The sequence below is a fragment of the Papaver somniferum genome, chromosome 6, assembly GCF_003573695.1.
Source record: "Papaver somniferum cultivar HN1 chromosome 6, ASM357369v1, whole genome shotgun sequence".
In the NCBI taxonomy this organism is placed as follows: Eukaryota; Viridiplantae; Streptophyta; class Magnoliopsida; order Ranunculales; family Papaveraceae; genus Papaver; species Papaver somniferum.
The window spans coordinates 127,123,609-127,149,659 of record NC_039363.1 but is presented as its reverse complement, the minus strand read 5'-3'; the positions used below and the strand labels follow the sequence as shown (position 1 = coordinate 127,149,659).

The window sequence follows — 26,051 nt, the reverse complement described above, 5'->3', positions numbered from 1 at the left end:
GACAAAATCATTTTCAGATATTTGCAACCATAATTTCAAGCCAGATGGAAAGTATTTAGATTTCGCGAAAAGTTTTCGAGGAGAGTATCTAAGTAGCAGCGTGAAAATTCCCGAAAAGGAACTTGTTAAGATAGGTATCAGCCGGATTCCAGCTGAGCTTAGCTTCATCCTTGCAGCTGTCAGATTGGAAACCTTTGCAGACTTCGAAGATGCATGTTCTCGAGCAGACGATGCAGCGGAATTTAAAGCATCCGAAACCAAGCAATAGGGACACTCAGTGGCATATGCCAAAGACAAGGAGAAAGTGGACATGGGAAAAGACAAGCTAACTTCAGAGACGGGAAAGGTTACAAGAGGAGCGGCGACTCGAATGAGGTGATATGAACCTCGGGACTTCCCATGCCCGTTAGAGGTCGTTAGAGAACTACTGGAGGAATGGCGTAAAGATGGAGACAAAACTCTCCTGTCACCTGCAAAAGAACCAACGGAACAGGATAAACGTCACCCAAGGTACTGTCATTTCCACCAAAAGGTAGAGCACGCAACAAAGCATTGTAGGACGTTCAAATGGAAGATTCATAACAGACAGAAGAGTGGGGAGATTGATTTTGGCCCAAAAACCCATATCCAAAAGGATCCGTTACCACGACAGGCATTCATGATCATGCACTAAGAGCCCGAGATAACGCCAGAAGAAGTGTGCATTCTGTCTGAAGCAGATAATTATGAATATGTTGCAGCCGTTGTTTCCAAGAAACCATTATTTACAGCATTCTTTGATACATTGAACTTTACAGCTGAACAACGCCAAATCGACGCGATAATACTAACCAAGATAGCAGCGAATGAGGAAGTAAATCAATACTTGGATAGTAAGTACCCGCTCCTTACCGACACCATCACCTTTTCGGAAAAACACCGGACAACGGATTGTGATCATACAAGACCTCTGTATGTCACTGTGGTGATCCGAAAGCATAAATTCAATAAATAAACATCAATAAATTCACTACTGGAATCCAAGGGTTTGGAGGAATCACACAGCAAACAATAGGGACTATCAAGTTGAGAATTCAAGTGGGATCTATCCAAGCCAGTGAACCTTTCTACGCCATAGATGTACACCCGGCTTACCATTTTTTCTTGAGAAGGCCATGGTTACACAAACACGGGATCGTGCCCTCCTCTTACCACCAATGCATTAAATTCATTCTGAAAGGGAAGCAGATGCGAGTCCCTGCCTCGGTTGACCCCTTCACAACCGAGGAAGCACACTTAGCAGAAGCGGCCTTCTACAACGGATTGAGTGAACCAAGTGAGGTAATTACACACATATACTCAACTCCAATCCCAGACTGGGAAACTACCTATGCCAACCCACCCCCAGATAATTCTACCAAACGAACACAAGTTCACAAGGATGAACGAAGGAAGTTTAGGAAAACTACCCGCCCAGATGGAGGACATGTCTACAGGCGTTAAGAAAAGTCAAGCACGCACCAACAAAATCCTTCAATAAGACCCCCGACAAAAGGAATAGCAGTAGAAAAAGGGGAAGGGGGGGAGCATGTATGGGGATTACGAAAGAATGATATCAATTCATGTACGCAACAATGCCATTTAATAAAAGGCTTCATCCACTTATTCTAAAATCTTTCTCTACCCTTTACATCTTTCAGAAAGGTAACTAGAATCATCGAATGAGTGTAATGCAACCACTACACGGATAACTTCATCCTGCATACTCCAAATCGAGAAGGATTCAGAATCTAACCATCCTCACCTGGACTAAGCTCACACAAAAGATACTTACATCGGCTGTGAGTTAGATCTAAAGGGTGCCTGGCCCAGAGGCTATATGCCCGAAATAACGGGAAATCCTATGAAATGTTGGAAAATAAAACCGCAGACGACTAAAGAACTGAAACTCTAAAATCCATATCATTCCAAGTCTAAACTACTCATCGGAAACTTACAAGAGTTCGATGATTGTTTTCACCACCAAAAAAAAGAAACAACACAACACAACAATATATATATATATTATTTGGCACAAACACGCAAACACCATGCACAAGTATCAGATGTGACTAGCCAACTCGCTATGCACATGGGATAAAGCAATCTTTACATGACGCAAAGCAACTTCGGTATCTCGAACAAGAAAGGAGAACTTAACTCGCCTCGCGTTACAAACGAGGCGAAGTTTGTCAACTTCTAAGTCTGATGAAGACTTCTTCTTTAATGATCTTGTTGTGATACTTTCCGCACTCATAATCAACTCCTGATCCTCAACCGAAACAAGCCTAAAATGCTCAACAGCCAAATCTAATACACTAATCAGTCGAGTCAACACCAATATATCTGAAACTAACTTCATACGAGCTGACATCCTCAATCACTGCCCAAAACACAACTGACATATACTCATGAGCTATGTGGCTTATATATATCTATTTATACTATGAACTACACACGATAATCAAAATAATAATAATGGGATGAAAATTAGCAAAAGCATCTTACAAAAACACCAACACTAAAATGTTTCAAGCAACAAACAAAGAAATGATAATATCCAAAACACAATGACCATAATCTCAAACCCAAACAACATGCAATAAAATCACTCAAAGATAGCTAGTTCGGCTTCTTTGTCAGCCAACTCTTTCTGCTTCAACTTCAACTTTGTCGAGGTTGCTGTGACCTCAGCGGCAATCCTAGATGCCTCAGAAGTTATCCGAATCTGCTCCTTCTGCTGCTCCTTTAATTTCTGAGTCCCCGCCTTAACTTTCTCTTTCAGACTTGTGATCTCACCAGGTAGCACCAGTTGTCGACCCGCTCTTATCTCTTCCAACCCCTTGAACAATTCTTCAATCCAGCCCATGTTAAACCTTAGCAACCTCGGAAGAACAAAGCTGCTTCTCCATGTCTCCAAAGTAGGAGCAGACGGACAATCATTTCCAAATTCAGCCACATCCTTCGCCACAGCAACCAAAGATGACACACTGGAAATCAAATTGTTCCGATCTGACGGCACTTCAGTGCTCGCCACATGCCCAAGTTCCTCCACAATTTCCTTGTAGTAATCTCTCAGTTCTGGAGACACGAGGAAGTTGTAAACTGGCACGAAATGAGCATAGGTATTCGCTACAGCGGCGGCGTTTCCTTTAAAATCAAACCAAGTTGCCTGAACAACCATAGAATTGGGGCTGCCGATGGAGGGTAGTGGTGATGGGTCGGGGTACCTCACACCAGACATAAATTGACCACTTTGATGCCTCCGCTTTTTCAGATTGCTCTGATCCACCAGTTGTTCCGAATGACCCATGATTACTCCCCAACAGACACACCCGAGACATCAATGGATTACTTCCCGAAAAAGATAGAAGAGAAAAGACAGTATAAAATACCTTACCTGAGAACCTGGACTGGAGAAATAATTTTGAGGGCTCAATGTTCCACCAACTAATAAACCTATTACAAAGAGGAGAAGAGTTTCAATCACAGACGAATGATTTCTCTTGAACTTACATATTTATAAGGAGCGAAATGCAGATGACGTGTATAACATTCCAGCCCAATCCCTGAATACTTTATGAAAATCACGTGCGGCCCAATAATGTATGCTTACGTAATTCTCTACTTACCTCTCTGACCTTCAGACGACGTTGTTGATTCCCCCTTATTTCGTATCACCAGCCGTGGTTGGCTTTATATAAAAATAGCGAAACACCCCACACGTCAACATAACCAAATAAACCAACACTTAAACGCATCATTCATTTAACATTAGGAACCTACCTTAACAGCGGCAAAAGCAGCTACCTCTTTTCCCTTTTGGGCAGCACCCCCAATATTCTTCTCTCTCGATCCAGACTTTATGCCATGAGCAGCAGCAACCTCGGGTGCAAGTTTAATACGACCACGGGTATTTAACTTACGAGGACTAATGCCTCCTGTGGAATCAGCAATATCACATACAAACTCAATCATCCGTGTCAGCTAATCATACCAATTTGTACACCAAGCTTGTGTAAACTTTGGGGGGGGGCTTTCGATGAAGGAACTGACAAGCTGAAAGGACGATCCCGACACAACCTGGGGCCATCGGGTTTAAAGACGAACCAGCGATTATATTCGTTCATTAGATCATCATCATCGGCTGGGAACATCGGAGTCTGAATAGACGCCAAACCTTGATCGTAACCTAACTGCCTAGCAACCCTATCCACATTATACCCGACAGCACAAAATTTCCCCTCAAAATATCCAGTAATGAAACCCGTAGTGGCCATCACTATCAAATCCCAGTCATCATCATCAAGGGATGAACTTGACGAGTCCAACACATCGTCCAGAAAAGCAAAGTTAGGACCCAAAAATAATGTCCCTCGAGGAACGTCATCATATGGACGTGCTAGAAATGACTTCAAATCGTCCACCAACCACATGAACTCACTAGTTGCCTTCTTCACATGTTTATGCTCAGTACGAGGATAACGAGTCGGGGGAGGAGGAAGCCGCCCAGAAGTACCGACATCACCTTCACGCCTCATAGCTAAGTTATTAGATCCATACCTATTTACGGGAAACCGTTCCCAGAACCACATTTGTAAGAAGCTTGTGGGCACGAAACTCTCAATTACATGTTGGGAACTGTTGGTGACCTCCATATCCGCGACCAAGGTATCCAATGACGATATACACCACCCAAGAACATAGGGGCCAGCGGATAAGTAAACCCTCGTGTCATCTTAACAGCTATCCGGAAAACATCTTCGCAAATAATAACCTTAGGAGAATAGTCAAAGAAATCATGGATCAACCAGTATGTTAGAAATACAGCTAACTCGGCATCATCGCTACGACCATGTGTAGGAGGCTCGTAAGACTTTACAACCAAGGGAAGGTCTTTCTTGCTAGATGCCTCAGTCACATGAGGAGCCCAATAACCCATCTAACCTGAAAGGGAGGCACGTTTATCTTCCTTTGTAGAACCCTCGGTTGCACCGGCACTCACCTTACGTGATATAATCTTACGGACTTCCACCAATTCCTTGTACAACTCCGAGTCCGCATTAGTCATGGTTTCAGGATCAACCTCTTTGAAATCATGAAAACTGTGAATGGGTAACCCCGTGAGGGAAACGACATCCTCTAGAGTGGGAGAAGCTTCCCCCATGAAAAAACTAAATTATGCACACCAGCAACCCATCAAAGACAAGCATAGGGAATAGCCTTGTTAGACCGAAAGATACTACGATGAGCAGATACCTCTAAGGCCTGCTCGATGTTGAGTGCCCGAATACGACGAGCATGTTGTAGCTTCGACATGATGTAATGCTTTCACGAAGCCCATTCTTAACTTACGAGAGTGATGGAGGCAAATTCTATAAAAGGATCCCGATAATCCCCGCGTTAACACATAGCCGAGGGAAGTTCTCAAGAGGAAGCACCTTCGGGGGAGTAACTTCGAGAACCATCAGATTCACACTATTATCGATGGAATGAAACCCTATATCGTGTAATCTAGGAATGAACTTATCTTGAAAAATAGACCCCGAGTTACGGATGCTTGTCGAGTCCGGACCAAAAAGGCGAAGTTTCCTTATTTCCGCGGAATCCTCTGCTGATATTGACTTACCTGCACCGGAAATTGGTGGTTCCATCCCAAACCCGAGACTAACAAAATGACCGAAGAGGATAAGGAGCAGAGAAAGGAGAAAGAGAAAGAGAAAAGAGAGAAATGCTAAAAGAATAAATAGAAAGAGAATAAAAAGAAGCGGATTTTATATGAAGAGATGTCGGGAAGATGAAGAGCCGACACGATGGGAAAGCACACGTGTCAACTGACTAATGGAAAATGAAGCGGCGAAAGGAAGCTACAAGCAATGAACCGGTGGGCAAAACCTGAGAGTCCAAAAGAAAGAAGCAAAGGGAAAAGAAATATTATACTGATGAACCCTCAAGGTGGATTTCCCGAACTTCAATTAGCCAATATGAGTCCAAACCCGAGGCCACGATTAACAGGGGGCTCTGGGGAAGACAAAAGACAGATTCGGGATTGCGACTAACAGGGGGCTCCACGGAAGAGAGGACAACCGGAAAGCATGTCCTTAATACAAGCTATGACTGATTGCCAAGCCTGTAAGTCTCGACAACACAGTCAGGGGCTAATGTAAACACATGATTTTGACCAAGAGACGAGGACATGAATGGGGGCTTCGGGTATTAACCGAAGCCACCATTAGCAAGGCCGAGGTCACCATGGACGATGATGCAATACAAGTGGGCTGCCCCAAAGGTGGGTTGCCCCGAAGATGATAATCAGTGGATGCCTGATAACCAGTGGGTGTCTAAATAACCTCAGCTGTAATAGTACATGTGTACGGCTAATAATGGAAGACTACCATATGAACATTTCTGGGTCCGTCCCTTTTGTGGAACATGGTCCGTTTATTCAGCTGTAGGCCAGTAGCAGTTGAACTTGAATAATTCTTTTTTGCTCTGACTATGAATTCATTAGCAGCCTTTTATTTCATTGTTGTCTAAATTGCTCTCCTCATACTCTCTGTTGGTACTTGTTGATGATAACCGGTCTTACTAGGAAATTAGCTGACTCGCAAGAATCAATATCTTAGTTTAGAAGGCAGAAATAGTAGCTCAAGGAAAAATGCATCTCTTGAGTCATCAATGACTTCAGAAGTATTCTTAACTAACACAGGCAAGAAGATGATTTGTCCTTTCAGCTTCAATATACGGCATGTTCTATAATTCGTCCAATTGTTAATTACTATATTTCTCATAAAAATTTATTAGTAGGTCATTACAGATTAATTGACCAAGTACAATATCTCTTAACCTGAGGAGTATCTTTCAAGTATCAAGACTTTGAAGATGTAATCTCATCCCCAGGAAACACAAACTAGAAGTAAGACAATCGTGCTAACTACTAACCATATATAACTGAATTTCTTCCACAGGATTGTTGACTAGAACTCTATACGGCGTTACATGCTCCACTCAAATTATTAGAAGCTGTTTTGCACAACACAGGCATTTCTTTTTATGCTCAAACCATTTCTTCACCCTTTGTAACTTATTCATTTTTGGAAAAAAAAAGGAGCTTAGTTGACAAGGAAAAAACACTACCAACATTTGCCAAATAACTGAAACTATATCCTTTGATATGACTTGGTCTTCTGTTATATCTGCAAGTTCTCACCATCCTTCAAATTTCAACTCTTTCTTTCGTGAATTGGGTTAGGTCTGCCATAGAATTGCAGTATTCGCCGAGTTTGTTGTAAGAAACCAATGAATTTATAATCATTTCCTATAAGTTTGAGATAATCTAAGCATGGATTTGGAAGGTGGGAGTCATAGAAATACTATCAAGGTAAGAATATCAGTATTCGTTATTAAGAGCAATATTACATCTATACAGACTGTTTTTCTTGTTACATGAATTCACAATGTTACTTGTTCACATGTGTTCAGCTGTTTTGAGCATTTATATCATAGTACTACTAGTGTTGGACGCACATATACAGGCCGTGACTTCGATTCGGTTTCTCAAGACTGAGAAAACAAATATGCTGCCTTGATAACTATTTCTGAACCTAATGGCCTCAAAGGCCTACAGAAAAATGGACTTTTACATCAATATCACTGGCTTACTGTATAAATGACCTCATAACAGATCATATGGTTCTTGGAGGTGAACTATGACAACCATAAATTAGGATTATGAGCTGTAGACTGGCTTGTGAGCCGATAGTTTTGTCTTATATGTGATTATCAGTAAGTATGGTGTTCTGGATTATTTTTTATTGTATAAAGTAGATTAAGGCAGCTTCCTCAACAGTTGGATTTTGTTGTTTTTATTGTTGGTTGTGGTACAGAAGGATTCATGGAGGACAGTAATGACCTTGGCATATCAGAGTTTAGGAGTAGTTTATGGAGACTTAAGTACTTCACCACTTTATGTTTACAAGAGTGTATTTGCAGAAGACACTCAAAAGATAACTACAAATGAGGAGATATTTGGGGTTTTGTCATTTGTTTTCTGGACAATCACTCTTATTCCTCTTATCAAATATGTGTTCATAGTATTGAAAGCAGATGATAATGGCGAAGGTGGGATTTTTTCTTTGTATTCTAAGCTGTGTAGGAATTCTAGAGTTGGTTGGTTCTTACCCAATTCTCAGTTGGCTGATGAGAAAATTTCTACATACAAGAAAGACAGCATTACTTGTCGGTCCGCTATCAATCTAATGGTGAAAGCAACATTAGAGAAGCATAAGGTGTTGCAGATTGTGTTGCTTATTCTCGCTTTGATAGGAACTTCCATGGCAATCTGTGATGGAGTTTTCTCACCTGCTATCTCAGGTAAATTTTAGTTTGCATGCACTGCTCTTGTTTCCACTTTTAATCTAAACTTACAATTCGGAGCTTTTCTGTGCAGTTTATTCTGCAATATCAGGTCTAGAGCTTTCCATTTCGAAACACCAACATAGATGTAAGTTCTCAAATCACCCATTTTCACGCTACGCCGTTGATTTCTATTCCAGCAGCTAAAATGTTTTTTGTGTTGCAGATATAGAACTCCCTCTAGCATGTTTCATACTGATCTGCTTGTTTGCTCTCCAACATTATGGCACCCACCGAGTAGGATTTCTTTTTGCACCGGTTGTCATAACATGGCTTTTATGCATCAGTGGTGTTGGTCTGTATAATATTATCTACTGGAATCCTCAAGTTTACAAGGCATTATCTCCATACTATATGTATGTATTCTTAAAGAAGTCGCGAAGGGGACGATGGATGTCATTAAGCGGAATACTATTATGTATTAGAGGTAAAGTGACTTTTCAGTTAAATCACAACGGCTATTTCAAGTCCTTTGCCTACAAAAATATGTTTTGATTTTATCCTTTCTGCTTTGTAGGTTCCGAAGCCATGTTTGCTGATCTTGGACACTTCTCACAGCTACCCATCAAGGTACACTCCAGAACATAAATTTCAGCATTTTATTTTCCCTTTTATTAAGCTATGTTACTGTTTTTCAGATTGCTTTTACCTCTTTTCTTTATCCATCCTTGGTTCTCGCATATATGGGGCAAGCTGCTTATTTGTCTAAGCATCATGGCGAGTCATTTGGATTTTATGTATCAGTGCCAGGTATAATGGCTTCAATTTTGTCTCTCTTCTTCTGTGCCTAGACGACATTTCTTATTCTACCAAGTGCACTTGTACTAAGTTAAGAGGAAAAGTACTTGTAACATGTTGCAGATAGCATAAGATGGCCAGTTATAGTCATAGCTGTACTTGCTGCAACTGTTGGAAGCCAAGCCATCATCACAGGAACTTTTTCAATTATAAAACAGTGCAATGCCTTGAATTGTTTCCCAAGGGTGAAAATAGTCCATACATCGTCTAAGGTATGTGGTCAAGTTTACATCCCAGAGGTCAACTGGATTTTGATGGTGTTGTGCTTGGCAGTTACAATTGGTTTTAGGGACACCACACACATGGCCAATGCTTCAGGTAAAGCCTTGAATTAAATCTACAATAACTCTTCACATTTTGGAAGATTTATCCATAATTTGAAATTTGCATTCACTAATAATGAGATAACACAGTTCTTTTCATTTGGCAATGTTAGGATTGGCTGTTATAACAGTCATGCTCATTACTACCATCTTGATGTCTCTAGTTATGGTCCTGTGCTGGAACCAGAGTGTGTTCTTCGCCATTTGCTTCATATTATTCTTCGGCGCCATTGAAGCGCTCTATTTTGTTGCCTCCCTCATCAGGCTCTTGGATGGTGCATGGGTTTCATTGGCTCTCTCATCTGTTTTCTTTGTTGTCATGTACACATGGCATTACGGCAGTCTTATGAAATATGAATCTGATTTTCACAACAAGGTTCCCCTAGACTGGCTCCTTGGCCTTGGCCCCAGTCTAAATATTGTCCGTGTGAAGGGAATTGGCCTTGTGCATACTGAGCTCGTCTCTGGAATACCTGCAGTTTTCTCTCACTTTGTTACGAATGTTCCAGCTTTCCACCAGACATTAGTCTTCCTGTGCATCAAATCCGTTCATGTCCCCTATGTTCTGCCAGAGGAAAGATTCCTCGTTGGCCGAATTGGCCCAAAAGAATTCAGGATTTATAGATGCATTGTACGATATGGGTACCGTGACATCCACAAAGACAATATAGAATTTGAGAAGCAACTTGTTTGTAGTATAGCGGAGTTTATTCGTTCGGGGAGAGAAGAACACGCTTTAGGAGTAGGAGTACTGCATAATCATGACAACAGAATGACATTGGTAGGGATATCTTCGGCACATACTGAAGGGATTAGGATATGGGAGGATGAAGAGGAGGTGCCTCTCAGAGTTTCAAGTCCAGGGGAAATAAGAGAGTTACAATCTTCGATCAAAAAAAAAGAGTCACAACCTTCAGCAGTCCAGCGTAAAAAAAGAGTGACATTTGTGCTGCCTGAAAGTCCAAGAATTATGGATGGAGATACACAAGAAGAATTGGCAGAGCTGGTGGAAGCAAGGGAAGCTGGGATGTCATTCATTCTCGGGGACTCGAATGTGAGAGCCAGGCGAGGCTCAAACTGGATGAAGAAGCTACTTATTAATCATGGTTATGATTTCTTGAGTAGGAATAGTAGAAGTGCTACTAATGGACTTTGCATCCCAAGTGCATCTACTCTTGAGGTTAGAATGGTTTGCCATGTTTGAAGCTACGCATTCGGTGCAGTATTATAATTATTATGTGTAGATTTAATGTAATATGTATATACGTACTTCATAGATGAACTAGGATCCGTGGTTTTCTGCATTTCTTCATGTTGGATGGAATGTGTACTAATCGTATATATACTATATGGGATTCTACGTACATATGGAGTTCGACTGATATCTCTCACCTTTGCCTCTTCATTTTCACTTCCCAAACAAATGATAAGTCGCCACAGTTCATGAGAATAAGAACAAAGTACTGTATGAAAATTGTACTGAAATGCACAATGCCCCCATTCTTGATTAGAATAAGTGGCCTTTTCGGAACGGTATAAAAAACTGCAACTTGAGAATTATAGGTGGAGGTAGCAAAAGCATATCTCGATCTATGCAGAATCAACTTTGTACTTCCTGCGAAACCGTGTGAGAATTTGAGAGGAGTACTTTCTATCATCACTTTGAAAAGTTATAGCCTCAAAAGAAAGCCATTGTGTACCTTCCGTCAAAATAGACTCATGAACTTCACTACACCTTTCTTTACGTAAAACACATATATTCTTCAAGAATACTTATCTTTTTGGTATATATCTCATCCAATTGCTAGATATGTAGAATGAAACTATCGGTTCCGTGCAGTAAAAGTGGCAGGATCAGGACACCAAATGTACATGAAAACGGAAAGCCTAGTTTTTCCACAGCATGCAACTCCGGTACTTTGAGAATCACATTCCTTAATGTAGAGTAGTACATTGTAACTGAAAAAGCTGATTGAAACTTGCTAAATTTCAAAGGTTATAAAAGGCTCTAACTGGACACTAGTTACTCTTACCAAATTACACTCATCACCATTCATATTTACGAGACGAACATTCACCTTTTATTTTACTTTTCTTTCTCGTTCATTTTGGTAGATGTTGAGGTTAGGGTCTCGCAAAGCAAAATTGTTTCTCTTCCGGTAATTACATGCATCGTATTTCAGCAGTTATTTGAGATTTTAAAACTCAGTTTGCGTCAAATTTCTGACTAAGTTTTGTATGATGGCCTGGGGTGATTTTCTTGCAGGGTAACTAAGCAAAGTGCACGTTCTTTCCGGAACATGATTCTGACAGATCAAATGAATGAAGTTATTAGAGATCCAATTGACCATGAAGATGTTGAAGAGAAGAAGCTTCATCTTCCATCTTGGATTCCTCACCCACGCACTGGGATATACTACCCAATAGGGCACGAACAAGTAATGAATGATATTCCTGATGGTGCGGCTTCTTTTGGACAAACTTACTGGCTGAGGAATGTTGAAGGGGTTGAAAAGCCTTTCCTGGATGGTTCATCATTTGACCATCCAGTAATTTAAAAATATATGTAGCAACATATAAGCCGTAAACTCTGTATATGTAAGGTTATTTGGTGTGTGATGCATGTTGAATGCCTAATTCAGCAAGGCCTAGAGCATACATCTAAATAAAAGCTGCTCGGCCTTTATGTTTAACTGTTTGTTAATAGAATTTGCGTGCACACATGTGTCGGCGGTACTAATAATGCGATAAAGTGTCAGTTCCACTCCCAGAAGTTGCTCCAGAGAAAAAAGCTTGTTTTTCAAAATAATTTTGCAAACATAGCACAGAATTATATCAACAATGCAACAATTCAAGAATCCTTCTGCAAAACGAAAAAAAAGGATCCTTCTGCACCCACCCACCGAGTGATACCCCAAATTTCTCCTATAAAAGTCCTTCTAACTCATGGCTTCATGTCTCTGTGAGAACCATCGGCTTGCGAAGCCAAGTTCGCGCACCTGGCATGATTTACCGCCCATAAAGGGAATCTTGGAATTTTTCACGGTGGGTAATTAGCATTTTGGTAGATTTAGGCATGAAATGCCCAAATTATTAAAATAACAACAAAGCCCCGCGGGATACAGATGTAGCCTGTTATAGGGGCAGAGGGAATTATTAGAGGTGCCGAATCTAATAGGACAAAAAGGGTCATACATGATAATTTCAAGTGTCCTTTATCCAAAAAAAAAAAAAACAACTGAAAATGACTAATTAACCATTACATAGTTTAGTATTAATGATTAAGTTTCACTTCAATTAATTCTAAATCAAAACAAAATCAAATTTTAAAGTTTAAGAAAAAAAAATTAGAGGAAGAAGAAAAGAAAAACTTTTGTGATATTTGTGAAACCCCTAGATTTTGATTCACTCAACCAAAATGAGTGATTCCAGTGACAAATTTGAGATGGGTGAATCTCTAAATTAGTCCCAACTAGCTTTTTGTTGCTCAAAGTTATCTAAAGTACGTAAAAAAATCAATTTTCTTGCATTTTCAGAGCTAATTACGGCTAGAGTTTTGCTCGTAACCAACCGTAAATCTTAGTTACGGTTCGTAAAAGGTGAACTACCAACCGTAACCGGTTAAATTTCGGAAAAACCCAATCATAAAACCAGTTACGGTTCGTAAAAAATGAACTACCAACCGTAACTGGTTAAATTTGGGGAAAATCCAATCGTAAAACCAGTTACGGTTGGTAACCAAATGCTCAAGACGAACCGTAACTTAGTTACGGTTCGTAAACTAAAATGGTTACCAACCGTAACAGTATTTACGGTTCATCTCGAATTTTAGTTATAAACTGTAATTGGTGACCTTTTTGAACTCTGGGTTCCAGGGTTATTTACGTTTCGTACTTACGGTTGAAAAAAAAAACGTAAGTGAAGAAAATTCTCAGATATAAGAACATACAGTTGGTAAACCATTACCAACCTTAACAACATCAAAATCTCCCGTTACGGTTTGTAATTGAGTTAAAATCAACCGTAACTCACATAAACCCAAAAATTTCAATTTCAATTTTCATCTAAAACCCTGATTTTTTATAGAAATTAAACTTAAATCGAACAAAATAAACTAAACCCTAACTGGGTTTTTCAAACATACCTCATATAAGTCTTTACACTACACTTGATTAATTTTCGAATCGCCGATTAATCGAAGACGATGAAATTTTTAGTTTTAATGGAGGTTACGGTTAATGGGAGGAGGAGAAGAGAAGAAGAAAGAAAACAGATTTTCAATTTGCCTTTGATTTAGGTTAAAAAAAGGGAGGATAATCTAGACAATTTACAATACCATTTGGACACCCCTTAACCAACTAGATAGACATTATTATCATGATTACGCCCCTCTAATAATTCCTTCCGCCCCTATAACAGGTACCGTACGGATAACAAAACTGTCGGCTACGGTCCTGTGTGACTGTGAGCATAAACAACAACAGCTCATTTGGTAAGCTGTAGTATCTAAAAAAAATCTAAGAAAATGATGATTCAATCTCAACGGTGATTTCATTACATCAATGGGACCCACTTGTATTGACGGTTGAAAATGTGTAATAACATTTATTTATTTTGAAGCATTGATGTGTAATAACATGCCAAGATTATGTATCGGAAACTATACTATTAAAAATTAAAACCCGAAATTTAAGGAACTTTTTAATTCAGATTGATTTTATCTTTTCTAATCCCGTATTTAACAACACCAACCAGCAAATAATTAATCCTTGATCTACAGTTTCGCATCATCATCATTTTCACACGGGGCCATCAGAAAGTTACAGAGAGAAACCAGAGAGAATAACAACCACAAAATTTTGGAGTTTTCTTCTTTAATTTAATGGCTGTTTCACTCATTTACATTGCGTCCAATCCGTGACCTTCCTCTGAATTTTTTTACTTTGTGAATTATGCGTCGGTGAACCAATACTATTATAACTCTCTCGATCTCTCTGGGTTTTGTTTGATTTTCTCCTAGGATTTATTGTTGTTGTTGTAAATTTAAATTAAATTAAAAAAGGAGCATTTTTGTAGAATGAGTTCCAATTTTGATAGATGGGAGAAAGATCCATTTTTTTCTGCTGCGGAAGAAGTACAAGAATCCGCAGACAGGTATTCATTATTGGGTTTCTAGGGTTTGGGTTTGATTATAGGTTTCTACTTTTGATGCGATTAGTTTTTTAATGTGATTTTTGTGATTTTGAAGGATGGAATCTGCATATAGAACATGGCTACATGAGAGGAAAAATCCTGCAAGTGTTTGTGATCCTGATGAGCTTCGTAGAGATCTACATACAACCCATGGCACTGCTAAATGGCAGGTAATTTTTTTTAGTTTCTTATCAATTTCTAGAAGTTTGTTTGTTTCTGGTTGTGAAATTAGGGGTTATTGATTTCTGGGCTGTAAAATGTAGCTTGATGAGTTTGAGCGTGCGGTTGGATTGAGCTACGGGGATAGTTCAGCCAAGGATGCAAAGACAAGGCACGGGCAATTCATTCTAGCAATTGGAAATCAGATTGAAACAATTGAGAATTCGTTGAGGGAATCTGCCATGGCAGAAGGGAAAGCCACACATTCATGGGTTCGATTGGATGAAGGGGAGAGAGATGAGCTTGCTATGTTTTTGTCTGGTTCATCAACAGATTTAGCTCGATTGCCTGTAAATAATACTCGTAGGGTTGAACCTGAAGAGGAAGGGAATGCACAAGGGACACAAGAAATGGCAATGCCTGAGTGTTCTAAGAATTCATCTCGATCAGCTGAGGCAGAAGCAAAAGAGACCAAGGAAGAGAAATTGATTGGGCATAGAAGAACAGCAAGTGCGAGTGCTGATATTGGCACCTGGAAGATTGGGATAGCTGATGATGGTTTCCACCATGTCCCTCTAAATCCTCAGCCAGATCGCCCTCCACCAAGAATACTTAGTTTCTCAGGATTGCTCAATCCAGTTGAAATTACAACCAAGATTAAGAATGCTTCTAGAAAGTGGAAGCCTGGGGATTGCCATCAAGCAGAGGATGCAATTCCCTTGCACACAGCTCAGTTGACACGGGTGAGAATATTTTCAACTTCGCCTATTTTTGTTGTTGTTCACATTGTTTGGGTCTGAAATGTTACCAATTATTGTTCCGTTTTGTCAACCTAGTCCCTTGCACATGACTCAGTTGATACTAATGAGGAAATGTTTGACTTCAGTTTTTTATTGTCCATATAATCTCATGTACTTTATTGGCTGGCTTGCAACGTTACTGATTGGTTTTCCATTTGTTCATTCTGAAGGGAATTGATGCATGCTACGAGAGAAGTAAGAGCTGCCTTGACAACTGTGATGATTCTTATGAGAAGCATCTTTATGGGTGGATGGGAGCTGTTCAGAGACAGCTTCAAAGGTCTCAGTATCAAATCCAATATAGTCGGCCTGTTCAGGTGGCAATGTGGATTATTTTCGTCCTTTGCTTGCTTGGTATGTTGACCTTCACTTCAACCAGATGATTAAGTCTTTTTTTTCATCTGGGCTCTTGAGTTTCTTTCTTATACTTGTGCTAGATGAATTCTCATAAGGAAGTTGTTTCCTTTCTCTAAGCTTGTTTGTGCAACATTCTTTGTTTGTCTTGACTGTTTGTAGTATAATCTATTTTGGATAGCATTATGAACGTTCTTATACAATTAATGTACACACTTATCTAGGTGTTGTGAATGTCATACTTACTGTTATTACTTCACGTGACAGTGTGGATTGATGAGAATTCGTGTGTAAAACCACATATTTGAGTTGGACAGCGTTATAAAGGCTCTCTAGTCTTGCTGCGGGATGCACTTAATTGGTGGCATCAGACAAAGCAGAGTCTCCCAAATTTTTGTCCTCTTAGTGTTTAGGATTGCAATTCTTAACTTGGTGGAGGTCTGTACTCTGTAGTATAGATGTTCTTTTCATGCTTTTAAAGACGATGCCAACACAATCTTAGTTTTAGCTCTCACTTTTAGCGAAGTACAGAGATAACTGATGTTTGGATGGCAAGCACCAGTTTTACTTATAAGCACCATACTGGATGTCTATATATGCTAAGCTATTATGTTCCCCTTTTTCAAAGCACGTACATAAAAATTGATGTATGCACCAGGGTTCATGAACATGAGAGACAAATGTTGGTCGACTCTTCCTTTTATTTCTTTGCATGTATCCTGCTCAAGTGGACTTAGTAATAGTAAATGTCATCGAAACGTTCTGAAAATCATTTCATGGTTCAAATTAAATATCAAGTTATGCTTCTTGCTCAAAACAAGTATTTGGATTCCTTCTTTTTTGATTAATTTTATTTCCTTTGGCGGTAAAACAATGTTATAAGCTTTTGTAGGTTATTCGACGTTATGTTAGTTGTCTAATTGGAAGTTCCAACTTTAGCTCTTGTTTGTGGTGATAGATATTGTTGGAACATTTTTTACTTCCGCATGTGTGGATGGGGGTGAGATATTCTCGAAGTGGAAAAGTGGTTTGCGTATGTAGTTGTTCTGTCAAGACTTCTAAAGATAAATTTGAGACATTTTTTATGGTTGTTTAGTTGGTTACCTTATACTCATCGATTTGTACTTTGTGGATGTGAACTTCTTCTTTGCAATTTCCTCTATGAATCTGGAATTAGGTAGAAATGCATTTCATAAGTTGATCGATTCCTTTTTAGACTTTAGAATAAATTGGATTTTTCAAATTTTGTTTCCTCACTCCTTATATCGAGCCTGATGTACATTTTCTGTCCCTGCAGTGCTATTTGTGCTACGTGCAATCTAATAGAAGATATAAATGGTGTATCTATCTTGGGTTAGACGATTTTCAGCATCGACAGCATATGTTTTTAGCTGCCAATGGAAGAAACATGCAAGAGCTTCTTGTCGAGGAGTTAGCGGTATTTGGATGCACCAAGAGATTTGCTCACAGTGGTTGCATATGATAGTGTATGTATTTCTTGAATCCCTGAAAAGAATGTAGAACAAAGACAACAGGGGTTTTCTGATAAAATCGAACTGAAACCCCATTTTGTAACCCCTCAAGAAAGAAATGTGATTTTTTCGTGTAATGCTATTGATAGTGACTTTTTATGTAGTACTATGTTGTATATATAAAAACAGTTAATGGGTGAAAATCCAAATTATAGGTTAAACATTCAATTCACTATCTTATTTTGGAAGCAAACTAATAATGCTATTCGAACTTCCTGGAAATAGAGGGATCAAGTTGGATTCCAATCTCAAGGCTGTTTCAACAGCACTTGGAGTTTGATAATAACAAGGGATGAACCTGTTAAGAAACCAGGAAAAAGCTGGCGGTCCAAATACGCAATATATCTGATATAAATGATGAACATTGAAGACCACATTGGTCGTTCTCATTTCATGTTGAACAGAAATCAAGTCTCCGGTAGGCTCAGTAGCTCTTGTAACATTTTGATGTAAAGTTGCAGTCAAATTTATAGAGCAAAAAGGACTTTTCTCTTAATTAGAAAACTCAACTGCTTAAGCAATGTTAACAAAACTGCCAAAAAGAAGATGCCAAATGCATGACCACTCCCCGAGTATCATAATATTTGAACTCAAGACTTCGAAACTGAAGGTCTTTTAACCCCATTCAAGGAATTACATACAATCAATGAGCAAACAGTTTCTTGGATTTGATTAATGCAAATCAATACTAACAATTTATTCCTAATCCTCATGAATACACCGCCATGAGACATCCAATTGTTTTCCCGCTAGATATTTGTTAGATTTTGAGCATCTCTCTTCTTCTTATCCATAATTCGATATCCAACAAAACATTGCCAGTGGGTCCGCCTCCCATATTCAGACACACAGCACTTCATTTTTCCAGTTGAAAAACAAAAAAAATTCTTATAAGCGTCGCTCTCTCGTCGAACTCAAAATTTTCTCACAAACAAATTTCTACGAAGCTACTTGGTAATTGTCACCTCTTTTCCTCAGTCTGATCTTTGTTCAAATTCTACATACTTAAATGTATTTAAAATGAATATTTTTTGATAAAATTCAATTTGTATTTGTTGAATTTTGATTTAGGTCTTTGAAGTTGCATGACGAGCGCATCGGAGTTATTTTATAGCAGGAGGTCTCGTTTAGGACGTGAAGAAACTGAATTAGGATTTGGTTCTTCTTTATCTTCTCCTCTTGATAGAAATTATCACTTGAATCATGGCCGTCGGAGATATCATTATCGTCAACAACAACAGCGTCGTGATACCACCGAACATCGACCTCCACACTTGAGGCAGCATCTCTGCGATCGTGTAAGAATATTTACTTTATTTTTTTTTTAATTATTTGAAACCCTAATTAGAATTTGAACTTATAATTGAATGTGTGGTGAAGGATTTTGGTGCTTCGGATATCCTGTTGTCATAAAAAATGGATAGTCTTTTTTTATGCTTACAGCGATAGAAGACACGATAAAGTGCATCGAATTCTATGCAGGATTGTGAAAAAATTCTGATTTTAACAATAGAATGCATGTTGTGACTTGAGGATTTATCAATGAAGTTGATAGTTAGTGTTATTGAAAAATATAATTCACATGCACTTGTAGCATGTTTGATGTTTCTCACATGATTTTGTTCCCGAATTTGAGATCTTCAGCTTCCTGCCCATCCTAAGTTTAATGAGCGAGAATTAGGACTGTGTGTTTTTGTTTATTTTTCTTTCGATTTCACGGGGCTGCTGCATATCATTGTTATCTACGGATGGATCCAAAGTTACCAAGGCTCTTGCAAAATTTTCCTGTTGAATTTTCATTTGCCGCCAAAACTTATATTTACCAGTTGGTGTTAACTTTCTTTCTCATTTTACTTGGAACCAATTACTCTTAATCCATGGAACATTTGGCACCACCCTTCGCTCATTGGTGATGGCATCACTGATGCTTTGCTAGATGGATCCCTGTGACTGTATTTTGTTGGTAGTTGTTAATCCTCACCTTCAATCATCCTCATTGGTGATGGCATCACTAATGCTTCCCTTGATGGATCCCTGTGCCTGTATTTTGTTGGTAGTTGTAAATCCTCACCTTCAATCATCATAATCTGAGCTTTAATTGTTTCAGGAACATGATTCAATTCGAACTGAAAATGCTACCAGTCAACCAGGTACAAGAAACAGTAGAAGCATCGAAGTTTTGCATAATAGACCCAATCGGCTGACTTCTCCTCACAGTGATCAATTACCTGGAGCAGTACTACTAGCCAGGGAAAGGCTTGTTGAGAGACTTAGAGGTGTATCCATCGCAGCGAACAGGTTGGTTTCTCATTTAACTGTTTATCCTGTGTTACAATGACACGCAAAAAAAAAAAAAAAAAAAAAAAGGTTGCCTTGTGAATACGTATTGACACGGATATGCGTATTAATACTGCAGATGCGGCTCGAGACTTGGTAGCTTAATTTTAGGAACAAAATTTTGATCCTAAATATTAGGAAACTTAGGAACTAAATATTAGTTCTACATCTTTCTACCGATCTTCCTCTAAGACTTTCTCCATTCTTTTTCTCTTCATATAGATATATATGCATGCTTTTTTGTTAAGTTCACTACCTTATATATTTATCGTAAGCTACTTATTAATATAGTGTATACTGTGTCTCCGTATTCTTATTCTTTAAGTTGTCGCGTCGAAGTAGCATATTGGACACAAGACACTGACTCCGTGTCCGTGTCGTTGTATACAGTGTTTATCGTATACATGAATCTGGAGCAATGTTCTTACGGTTGAACTTGCACACTAGTGCTACATATGTATATAGTAATGACAGCTGTTTGTTCCAAAACGAAGTGACATCTCTCAATCTGCTAAATGTCAAGAGTCAACTGTCTTGGGATTTCATGCTTTTGAAATGTCCAGTTAAGTGCTCTAGTTTTGGTATCCCCAGAAGTGCCTAAGACTCTGTCAACTTCATTCTTTCTTCAGACGTTTTAGGTCATTTCCGCTCCTGTTATATATATGCCTTTAGGAACTAGTAAATGTCATTTGAAGTAAAAAGAATGTCGTGAGTGATGTTGATGATGTGTATATACCTGGCATTAGCAACTTTTAGGACCTTCCTAAGTTGGCAAAACCTTAATAGGGGAATTCTGGAAGAAAACTGCAATCTGGTTGGGCAATCTAAAGCATTGCCCCTGTTTTTTTTTCTTTTTCTTTCTTGAGCAATCTAAAGCATTGCCCCTGTTCTTTTTTTTTTCTTTCTTGAGCAATCTAAAGCATTGCCCCTGTTCTTTTTTATTTTTTTGGATCGGTAAAGATTTCGTGCATCAGTTAAGAATTGGTGCTGAAGAGTTCAAACTCAGGTCACTGGTATCATCACCCAATGACTTGACCACTGTACCATAGTGACATCGGCCATTGCCCCTTTTCAATACTTCATATTAGGATGCCGGTATCACTGTAGTACAGTGGTAAAGTCATTGGGTGATGATACCAGTGACCTGAGTTTGAAACTTGTCAGCATCAAATTGCCAGCATCAAATTCTTTACCGATCGGGAAAAAAAGAAAACATTGCAATAGGATATTGATAAAATATGGTGTTATGGTGATCTTTGTCTGCGTCCAATATTGAAGTTTTTTCTTGGTGGTAGCTTGCCTGCGTTTTTATCCGGCAACAGTTGTACATTCTTATTCATTAAAAGCTGTTTCTGATATATGGTGGTGCAGTAGGTATCTCCAATTATCAAATGTGACATACACAGAATTTATCATTTGATCACTAGCCAAACTGTAACCCTGTTGATGTGAAGTTCATAATTTTCTTTTAAATCAATGGTTTGTTGGTTCGAGATGCCTTTTTACGTCTGTATTCAATCCAGATGATTATGTATCCTTTCGGAAATTTACTGACATTTTCTCCTTGTATGCTAGACAAAATAACAGGCTTTCATCTTGGATTTCTTTGGATGAGTCCTCCTACCCTGATGACTTAAGGCACACTGATGCAGCGGATTGGGATATTCAAACATCAAGGGAGCGGTTAGCTGAAGTCAGTAACCTGTTTCCCGACTCATCTACCCGATCATCATCAGTACAAGTTTCAAAATCAAAGACGGCGACAGGACTCAGCTCAGAAGAGGTGGATAGTCTACCACAAGAATTTTTCAGCACTGAAGTAGAATCTGAAGTTATTTCAGAAGCAGTAGAGTGTAGTATATGTCTTGAGAAGTTTGGGGAGGGTGACAAGTTAATTTGCCTGCCTTGTAGGCATCGCTTCCACTTGGCATGTTTAAATCCATGGGTTCGGAAATGTGGAGACTGCCCATATTGCCGAACACCTATAGGTCATCATCATAAACCAATAAATTAAGTACCATCCAGTTCTTTCTGAAATGTTGTAGTACTACTTTTAACTAATTTCTTCCCCCTTGGACAGTTTGGTAGTTGTGAGATGTCAGCTTATTTAACCGTTGTTTGTGTGATGTGTATAATAAGAAGCTGGCACTTCACTGATTTTCCTTGTTCTAGGTTCAGCTTTGATTAGAGTTGTCTTGGAAAATTCTCTCTGGTGGGGTTGTGGAATCTAATGGTAAGAGTTACGTGATTGTGAAGCCATCTCTCATGGACCTATCATATTCAATTGTTATCAGGCCACAAGCAATAACCCGTGAAACTGGTACACGAGCGTTTGTATCCAATGTTTTTAGATTTCTTTATCAATCTGTGATTCTCCACCATTCTCTCTCTGATATTGAATTCAATGCAGCATGTTTCAGGGTCCATATTTGTACATAATGCACTTGTGGTGTGGCTCCAGTCATCCTCTCTTCCTTTATATGGTGTAATCGTCATTATGGAGATGTCTCTGTTCAGTTAGAATAACAAATCGGATTAAAACTGTTCGAAGTAAATAGCAATCTTTAATTCTGAGTGATGGAGATGGTGGTTGGTTGGGATGAATGTCATTGCAATGAATGGTTCAGCGATGAAATTGGGCTCTGAACAACAGTTGGTAAGTACAGTGACCATCTGGTTACACATTCACCACTAAAAAAACATAACACAGGACATTACACAGTAGATTGATTTACCCAATGGTTAATGACCGACCATGGTTTAACATGACAATTCATTTTTTCCGTTAATCTCCAAACAACTTCTCGTTAGAAAACAGAACAATCATTTTGCGACTGATTTCTTCCATTGATTGATCTACCCACTGGTCTTATTCAACTTTTTCTTTGAATTTTTTTTTCCCCGAATGTTTTGCTTGTTCATTCATAGTATTCCAAATTAAAGAAAAAGGTCTAATATCAAGGACTAAACACTGTTAAATGAACAGGAAAGTGTCTTGAAAAGTAGCAAATGCGCTTTCATCAGCTGTACATGAAAGAAAGAAAACTGAATAGTATAACAACAGAAAAATTTGTCTCTAAATTCATTCCTCAGATTTCAGTTCTGGTTTGCTTCTGAGAAAAGCAAGCAACGTATGAAAAATGATACTGTTCCTTGTTTTTAACCACACACACTAGTACTAAACTGGCGACTAGCCAGCTTTGGCTATAACCGCACAAAATTAGGGTGCTTAATATTTCTACGTACCATGAAAAAACACCAAGATTCTATGATTCAAACCTCATTAATGGTACGGAGCCCCATTTTAGACGAACAATCAAATCTTGAAACTATAAAAACAAAGTCATAAGCGCAGTCAAAAAGTCAAAACTTCCTAAATTGCTAGTGCCAAACCAGAAGATAAGAAAAGCAGGACCCACTTTAGTGCACACGTGGCGCCACCTTACTTTAACACGTCATCAACAGTACGTACCCAACAGAAAAATTAGTTGCTATAAACTTTGAAATTGAATTCCACTCATTTCACAAGCCGTCCATGAACAGTTATAACACCACCAAAATCCTTCACAACAATCCTTCTTCAAATATTTGCTTTCTATAACTCAGAAAATTCAACTCTAAAAATCTATCACCACTATAAATCTCAAGCACAAGCACTAGTACATCTCAACAAAGGGTCAGTGTCTGTTTTTCTCTCCTTTTCTTTTCGTTTCATATTCTTAGAAGAACCTTTTCAAGGGTTTGAAATATCATTCTCACAACACCAATAAGAGCATCCCACTATCATTAGCACTACTAGCTCTCCTCTCATTCCCACTCAAAACACAAGATTTTTTTAAATTCTTTTGCTCAAAAAGATTCAAACTTTTTCTTGGTTTTTGATAGAGAGTTGTCTGTCACACTTGGTCAGGTAAAGGCCGGCTAATCAACCTTCTAATTCTGCTTCTTCTCAAAAATCTTAACAGAAAATGGAATCATCATTTGGTCGACTAGCCTGCAAATTCTAACCTTTACTTTATAGTTTAAAAACAACCTTTACCTTTACTTTAATACAATTTTAAATTCTCATATTTGTCTGATTCTCTTTCTATAAATCTACCTCTCTCATTTCTTCATTTTCTGCACGAATTCAAAACTCCAAATTTAAGAGCATCTGCATTCATGACAAGATTCAATGGTGGGGGTAATGATGATGATCATAGAAAACTAATGGAAGATTACAATTCAGAACATGAAGACGAAGAAGCTCTTTCACTCTGTGATCTTCCAATCAAACAAGAAGTTAATCAACAGAGTGCCATCAACAGCAACATCAAAAGCAACAAAGCAGCTTCAGAAGGTGAAGAGTTTGAATTTGGGTCCTGTGTTGGTTCAGTATTAACAGAAACGGAAATATGTGTAGCTGATGATGTGTTCTTTCAAGGTCAGATACTTCCATTGAGACGGCATTCTGTAAGTTCAGAAAATGGGTTTTCATTAAAAAGACAAGATAGTAATCCTAGTATAAACCCAAGTAGATCTTCATCATTGGATCGTTCTTCATCTGGTGTTTATACTACTAGTAGTAGAAGTAGCAGCAGTAAAAGTCACAATTCTATTTCTTCCGCCAGTACAAGTACTACAACATCTGGTCATTATAAGCCATTGAAGAACATATTTCATAGTCATCCAAGTCCAAAACCCCAGATATGGAATTCGTCCAATAATTCTAATTCGATAAGAAGAAATGTTATTAGTGGAAGAACTGGGAAACAATCAACAACATGGGGTCTGTTCAGAGTGGGTTTAGTTAAAACACCTCAAATTGAGTTGCAAGATCTTAGACTTAGAAATTACAAGAGTTTTAATGGCAGTTGTAGTAGCAGTGGTAGTAGTAATAAAAGTAGCAGTCTTAAGAACATTAGTAAGGGTACTACTGGAAATGATATTGGGGAGAAGAAGAAGATGCAAAGGTTTTATCTTGGGTTTGAGAGTTGTAAGTGTTCAACTGATGCAGTTGAAAACATTGTTTCTTCTCAAACTGTTGTAATTAAGAGTAGTAGCAGGAAAAAGATGAGTAATGGAAGTGAATTAATGAAAGAAGAAGTTATTATGAAGAAAGAAGAAGAAGTAGATGATGATCACATTGATGGTGAAAAAGAGATGATAAAGAAAGACAAGGAACAAGGGAAGAAACAAAAAGAGTTGATGAATCATTTAAGGACATTTGAATGGTTGAAACAACTCTCAGTTGCAGATGTTCCAGACTAGCTAGGTTTTTAATTTTCTTAGTACTTTTTTCAGGCACGCCTGCCTTTTACTCTCATCTGTCTAACTGTCTATGCGATCAATGTAATGTTGTTTTTTTTAAATAGTTTTTGTTAATGAGAAGAAAACAAAATTGTGCGTTTGGTTTTTAATTTGTTGCCAACGAAATTAACAAATTAAGCATATGAGATGAAGCATTCGGATTTTAATCTGAGATATGAATTATACTATCAACATGAATTATACTATCAACGACATTCACAGTCTAAATCAATTTATGTCCCCAAAATAAAGTACAGTGATCAATGACATTTACATTCTAGATTAGCATGTATGTAAAAAATCTCGGATATTTTTCCCCCTTGCTTTAAACTACTCCAAAGCTAATGTTCAAAATCTCGTATATTGCCTCTTGGTGTGAAACTAGTCCAAAGCTAATGTCCAAAATTTGAAGGAAAACTAACCTATCCATTAAATTCTCGCTTTTGTTTGTATATTTGATGATGGGATTAAAATTTAAAAGTAATGCCACTAACTTGACTTATTTGTAGATTTTAGATTACGGATGGATAATGGAGAGGAGTGATATAGATTGATAGTGGACTAATGACATAATCCTCCTCCTACACTATGATTACATATGAGCTAGAGAGAAAGGAAAAAAGAGCCAAAGTGGTGTGTTAGTGGTGAAGTTCATGATTAAAGTGGGGAGCTAAAAACAGCAGGCCAGGCCTGGTGTTTAGCTGAAGGAGATATGAGTGAATGAGCCAATGAGGTACGTCCCAAAAGTGAGGAGAGAGATTGAACAAGGAGTGAGTGAGTGAGTCAGTGACAGTGAGTGATAGCCTCATAGACAGCAATTTGGAATTCCCAAA

The 26,051-nt window shown here is 38.5% G+C and overlaps 5 protein-coding genes across 6 annotated transcripts; all 5 read left to right on the top strand.

The window, feature by feature from the left end:
* The first annotated feature begins 7,293 nt into the window (after window positions 1-7,293).
* LOC113286157 (potassium transporter 6-like) lies at window positions 7,294-10,902 on the top strand. Of its 2 annotated transcripts, none has more exons than XM_026534854.1 (8): window positions 7,294-7,399; window positions 7,905-8,391; window positions 8,468-8,521; window positions 8,600-8,860; window positions 8,951-9,003; window positions 9,072-9,183; window positions 9,295-9,549; window positions 9,668-10,902. In XM_026534854.1, the coding sequence occupies exons 1-8, from the start codon at window positions 7,361-7,363 to the stop codon at window positions 10,756-10,758; spliced, it is 2,352 nt and encodes a 783-aa protein (XP_026390639.1). In that variant the 5' UTR covers window positions 7,294-7,360; the 3' UTR covers window positions 10,759-10,902. The 2 variants fall into 2 exon arrangements, with proteins under 2 accessions (XP_026390639.1, XP_026390640.1); XM_026534855.1 differs by having other exon boundaries at window positions 7,361-7,399; window positions 7,908-8,391.
* A 659-nt stretch (window positions 10,903-11,561) lies between these two features.
* On the top strand, window positions 11,562-12,297 carry LOC113289220. Its single transcript, XM_026538418.1, has 2 exons — window positions 11,562-11,713; window positions 11,821-12,297. The coding sequence occupies exons 1-2, from the start codon at window positions 11,670-11,672 to the stop codon at window positions 12,110-12,112; spliced, it is 336 nt and encodes a 111-aa protein (XP_026394203.1). The 5' UTR covers window positions 11,562-11,669; the 3' UTR covers window positions 12,113-12,297.
* A 2,030-nt stretch (window positions 12,298-14,327) lies between these two features.
* Window positions 14,328-17,760, top strand: LOC113289219. Its single transcript, XM_026538417.1, has 5 exons — window positions 14,328-14,708; window positions 14,803-14,917; window positions 15,011-15,649; window positions 15,877-16,060; window positions 17,358-17,760. Exons 1-5 carry the CDS (start codon window positions 14,632-14,634, stop codon window positions 17,381-17,383), a joined length of 1,041 nt encoding a protein of 346 aa, XP_026394202.1. The 5' UTR covers window positions 14,328-14,631; the 3' UTR covers window positions 17,384-17,760.
* Window positions 17,761-18,416: 656 nt separating this feature from the next.
* On the top strand, window positions 18,417-22,184 carry LOC113289218 (probable E3 ubiquitin-protein ligase RHY1A). Its single transcript, XM_026538416.1, has 4 exons — window positions 18,417-18,546; window positions 18,664-18,890; window positions 19,700-19,890; window positions 21,505-22,184. Exons 2-4 carry the CDS (start codon window positions 18,678-18,680, stop codon window positions 21,941-21,943), a joined length of 843 nt encoding a protein of 280 aa, XP_026394201.1. The 5' UTR covers window positions 18,417-18,546; window positions 18,664-18,677; the 3' UTR covers window positions 21,944-22,184.
* Window positions 22,185-24,090: 1,906 nt separating this feature from the next.
* Window positions 24,091-25,179, top strand: LOC113291469 (probable membrane-associated kinase regulator 1). Its single transcript, XM_026540999.1, has one exon. It carries the CDS (start codon window positions 24,091-24,093, stop codon window positions 25,177-25,179), a length of 1,089 nt encoding a protein of 362 aa, XP_026396784.1.
* Window positions 25,180-26,051: the final 872 nt, after the last annotated feature.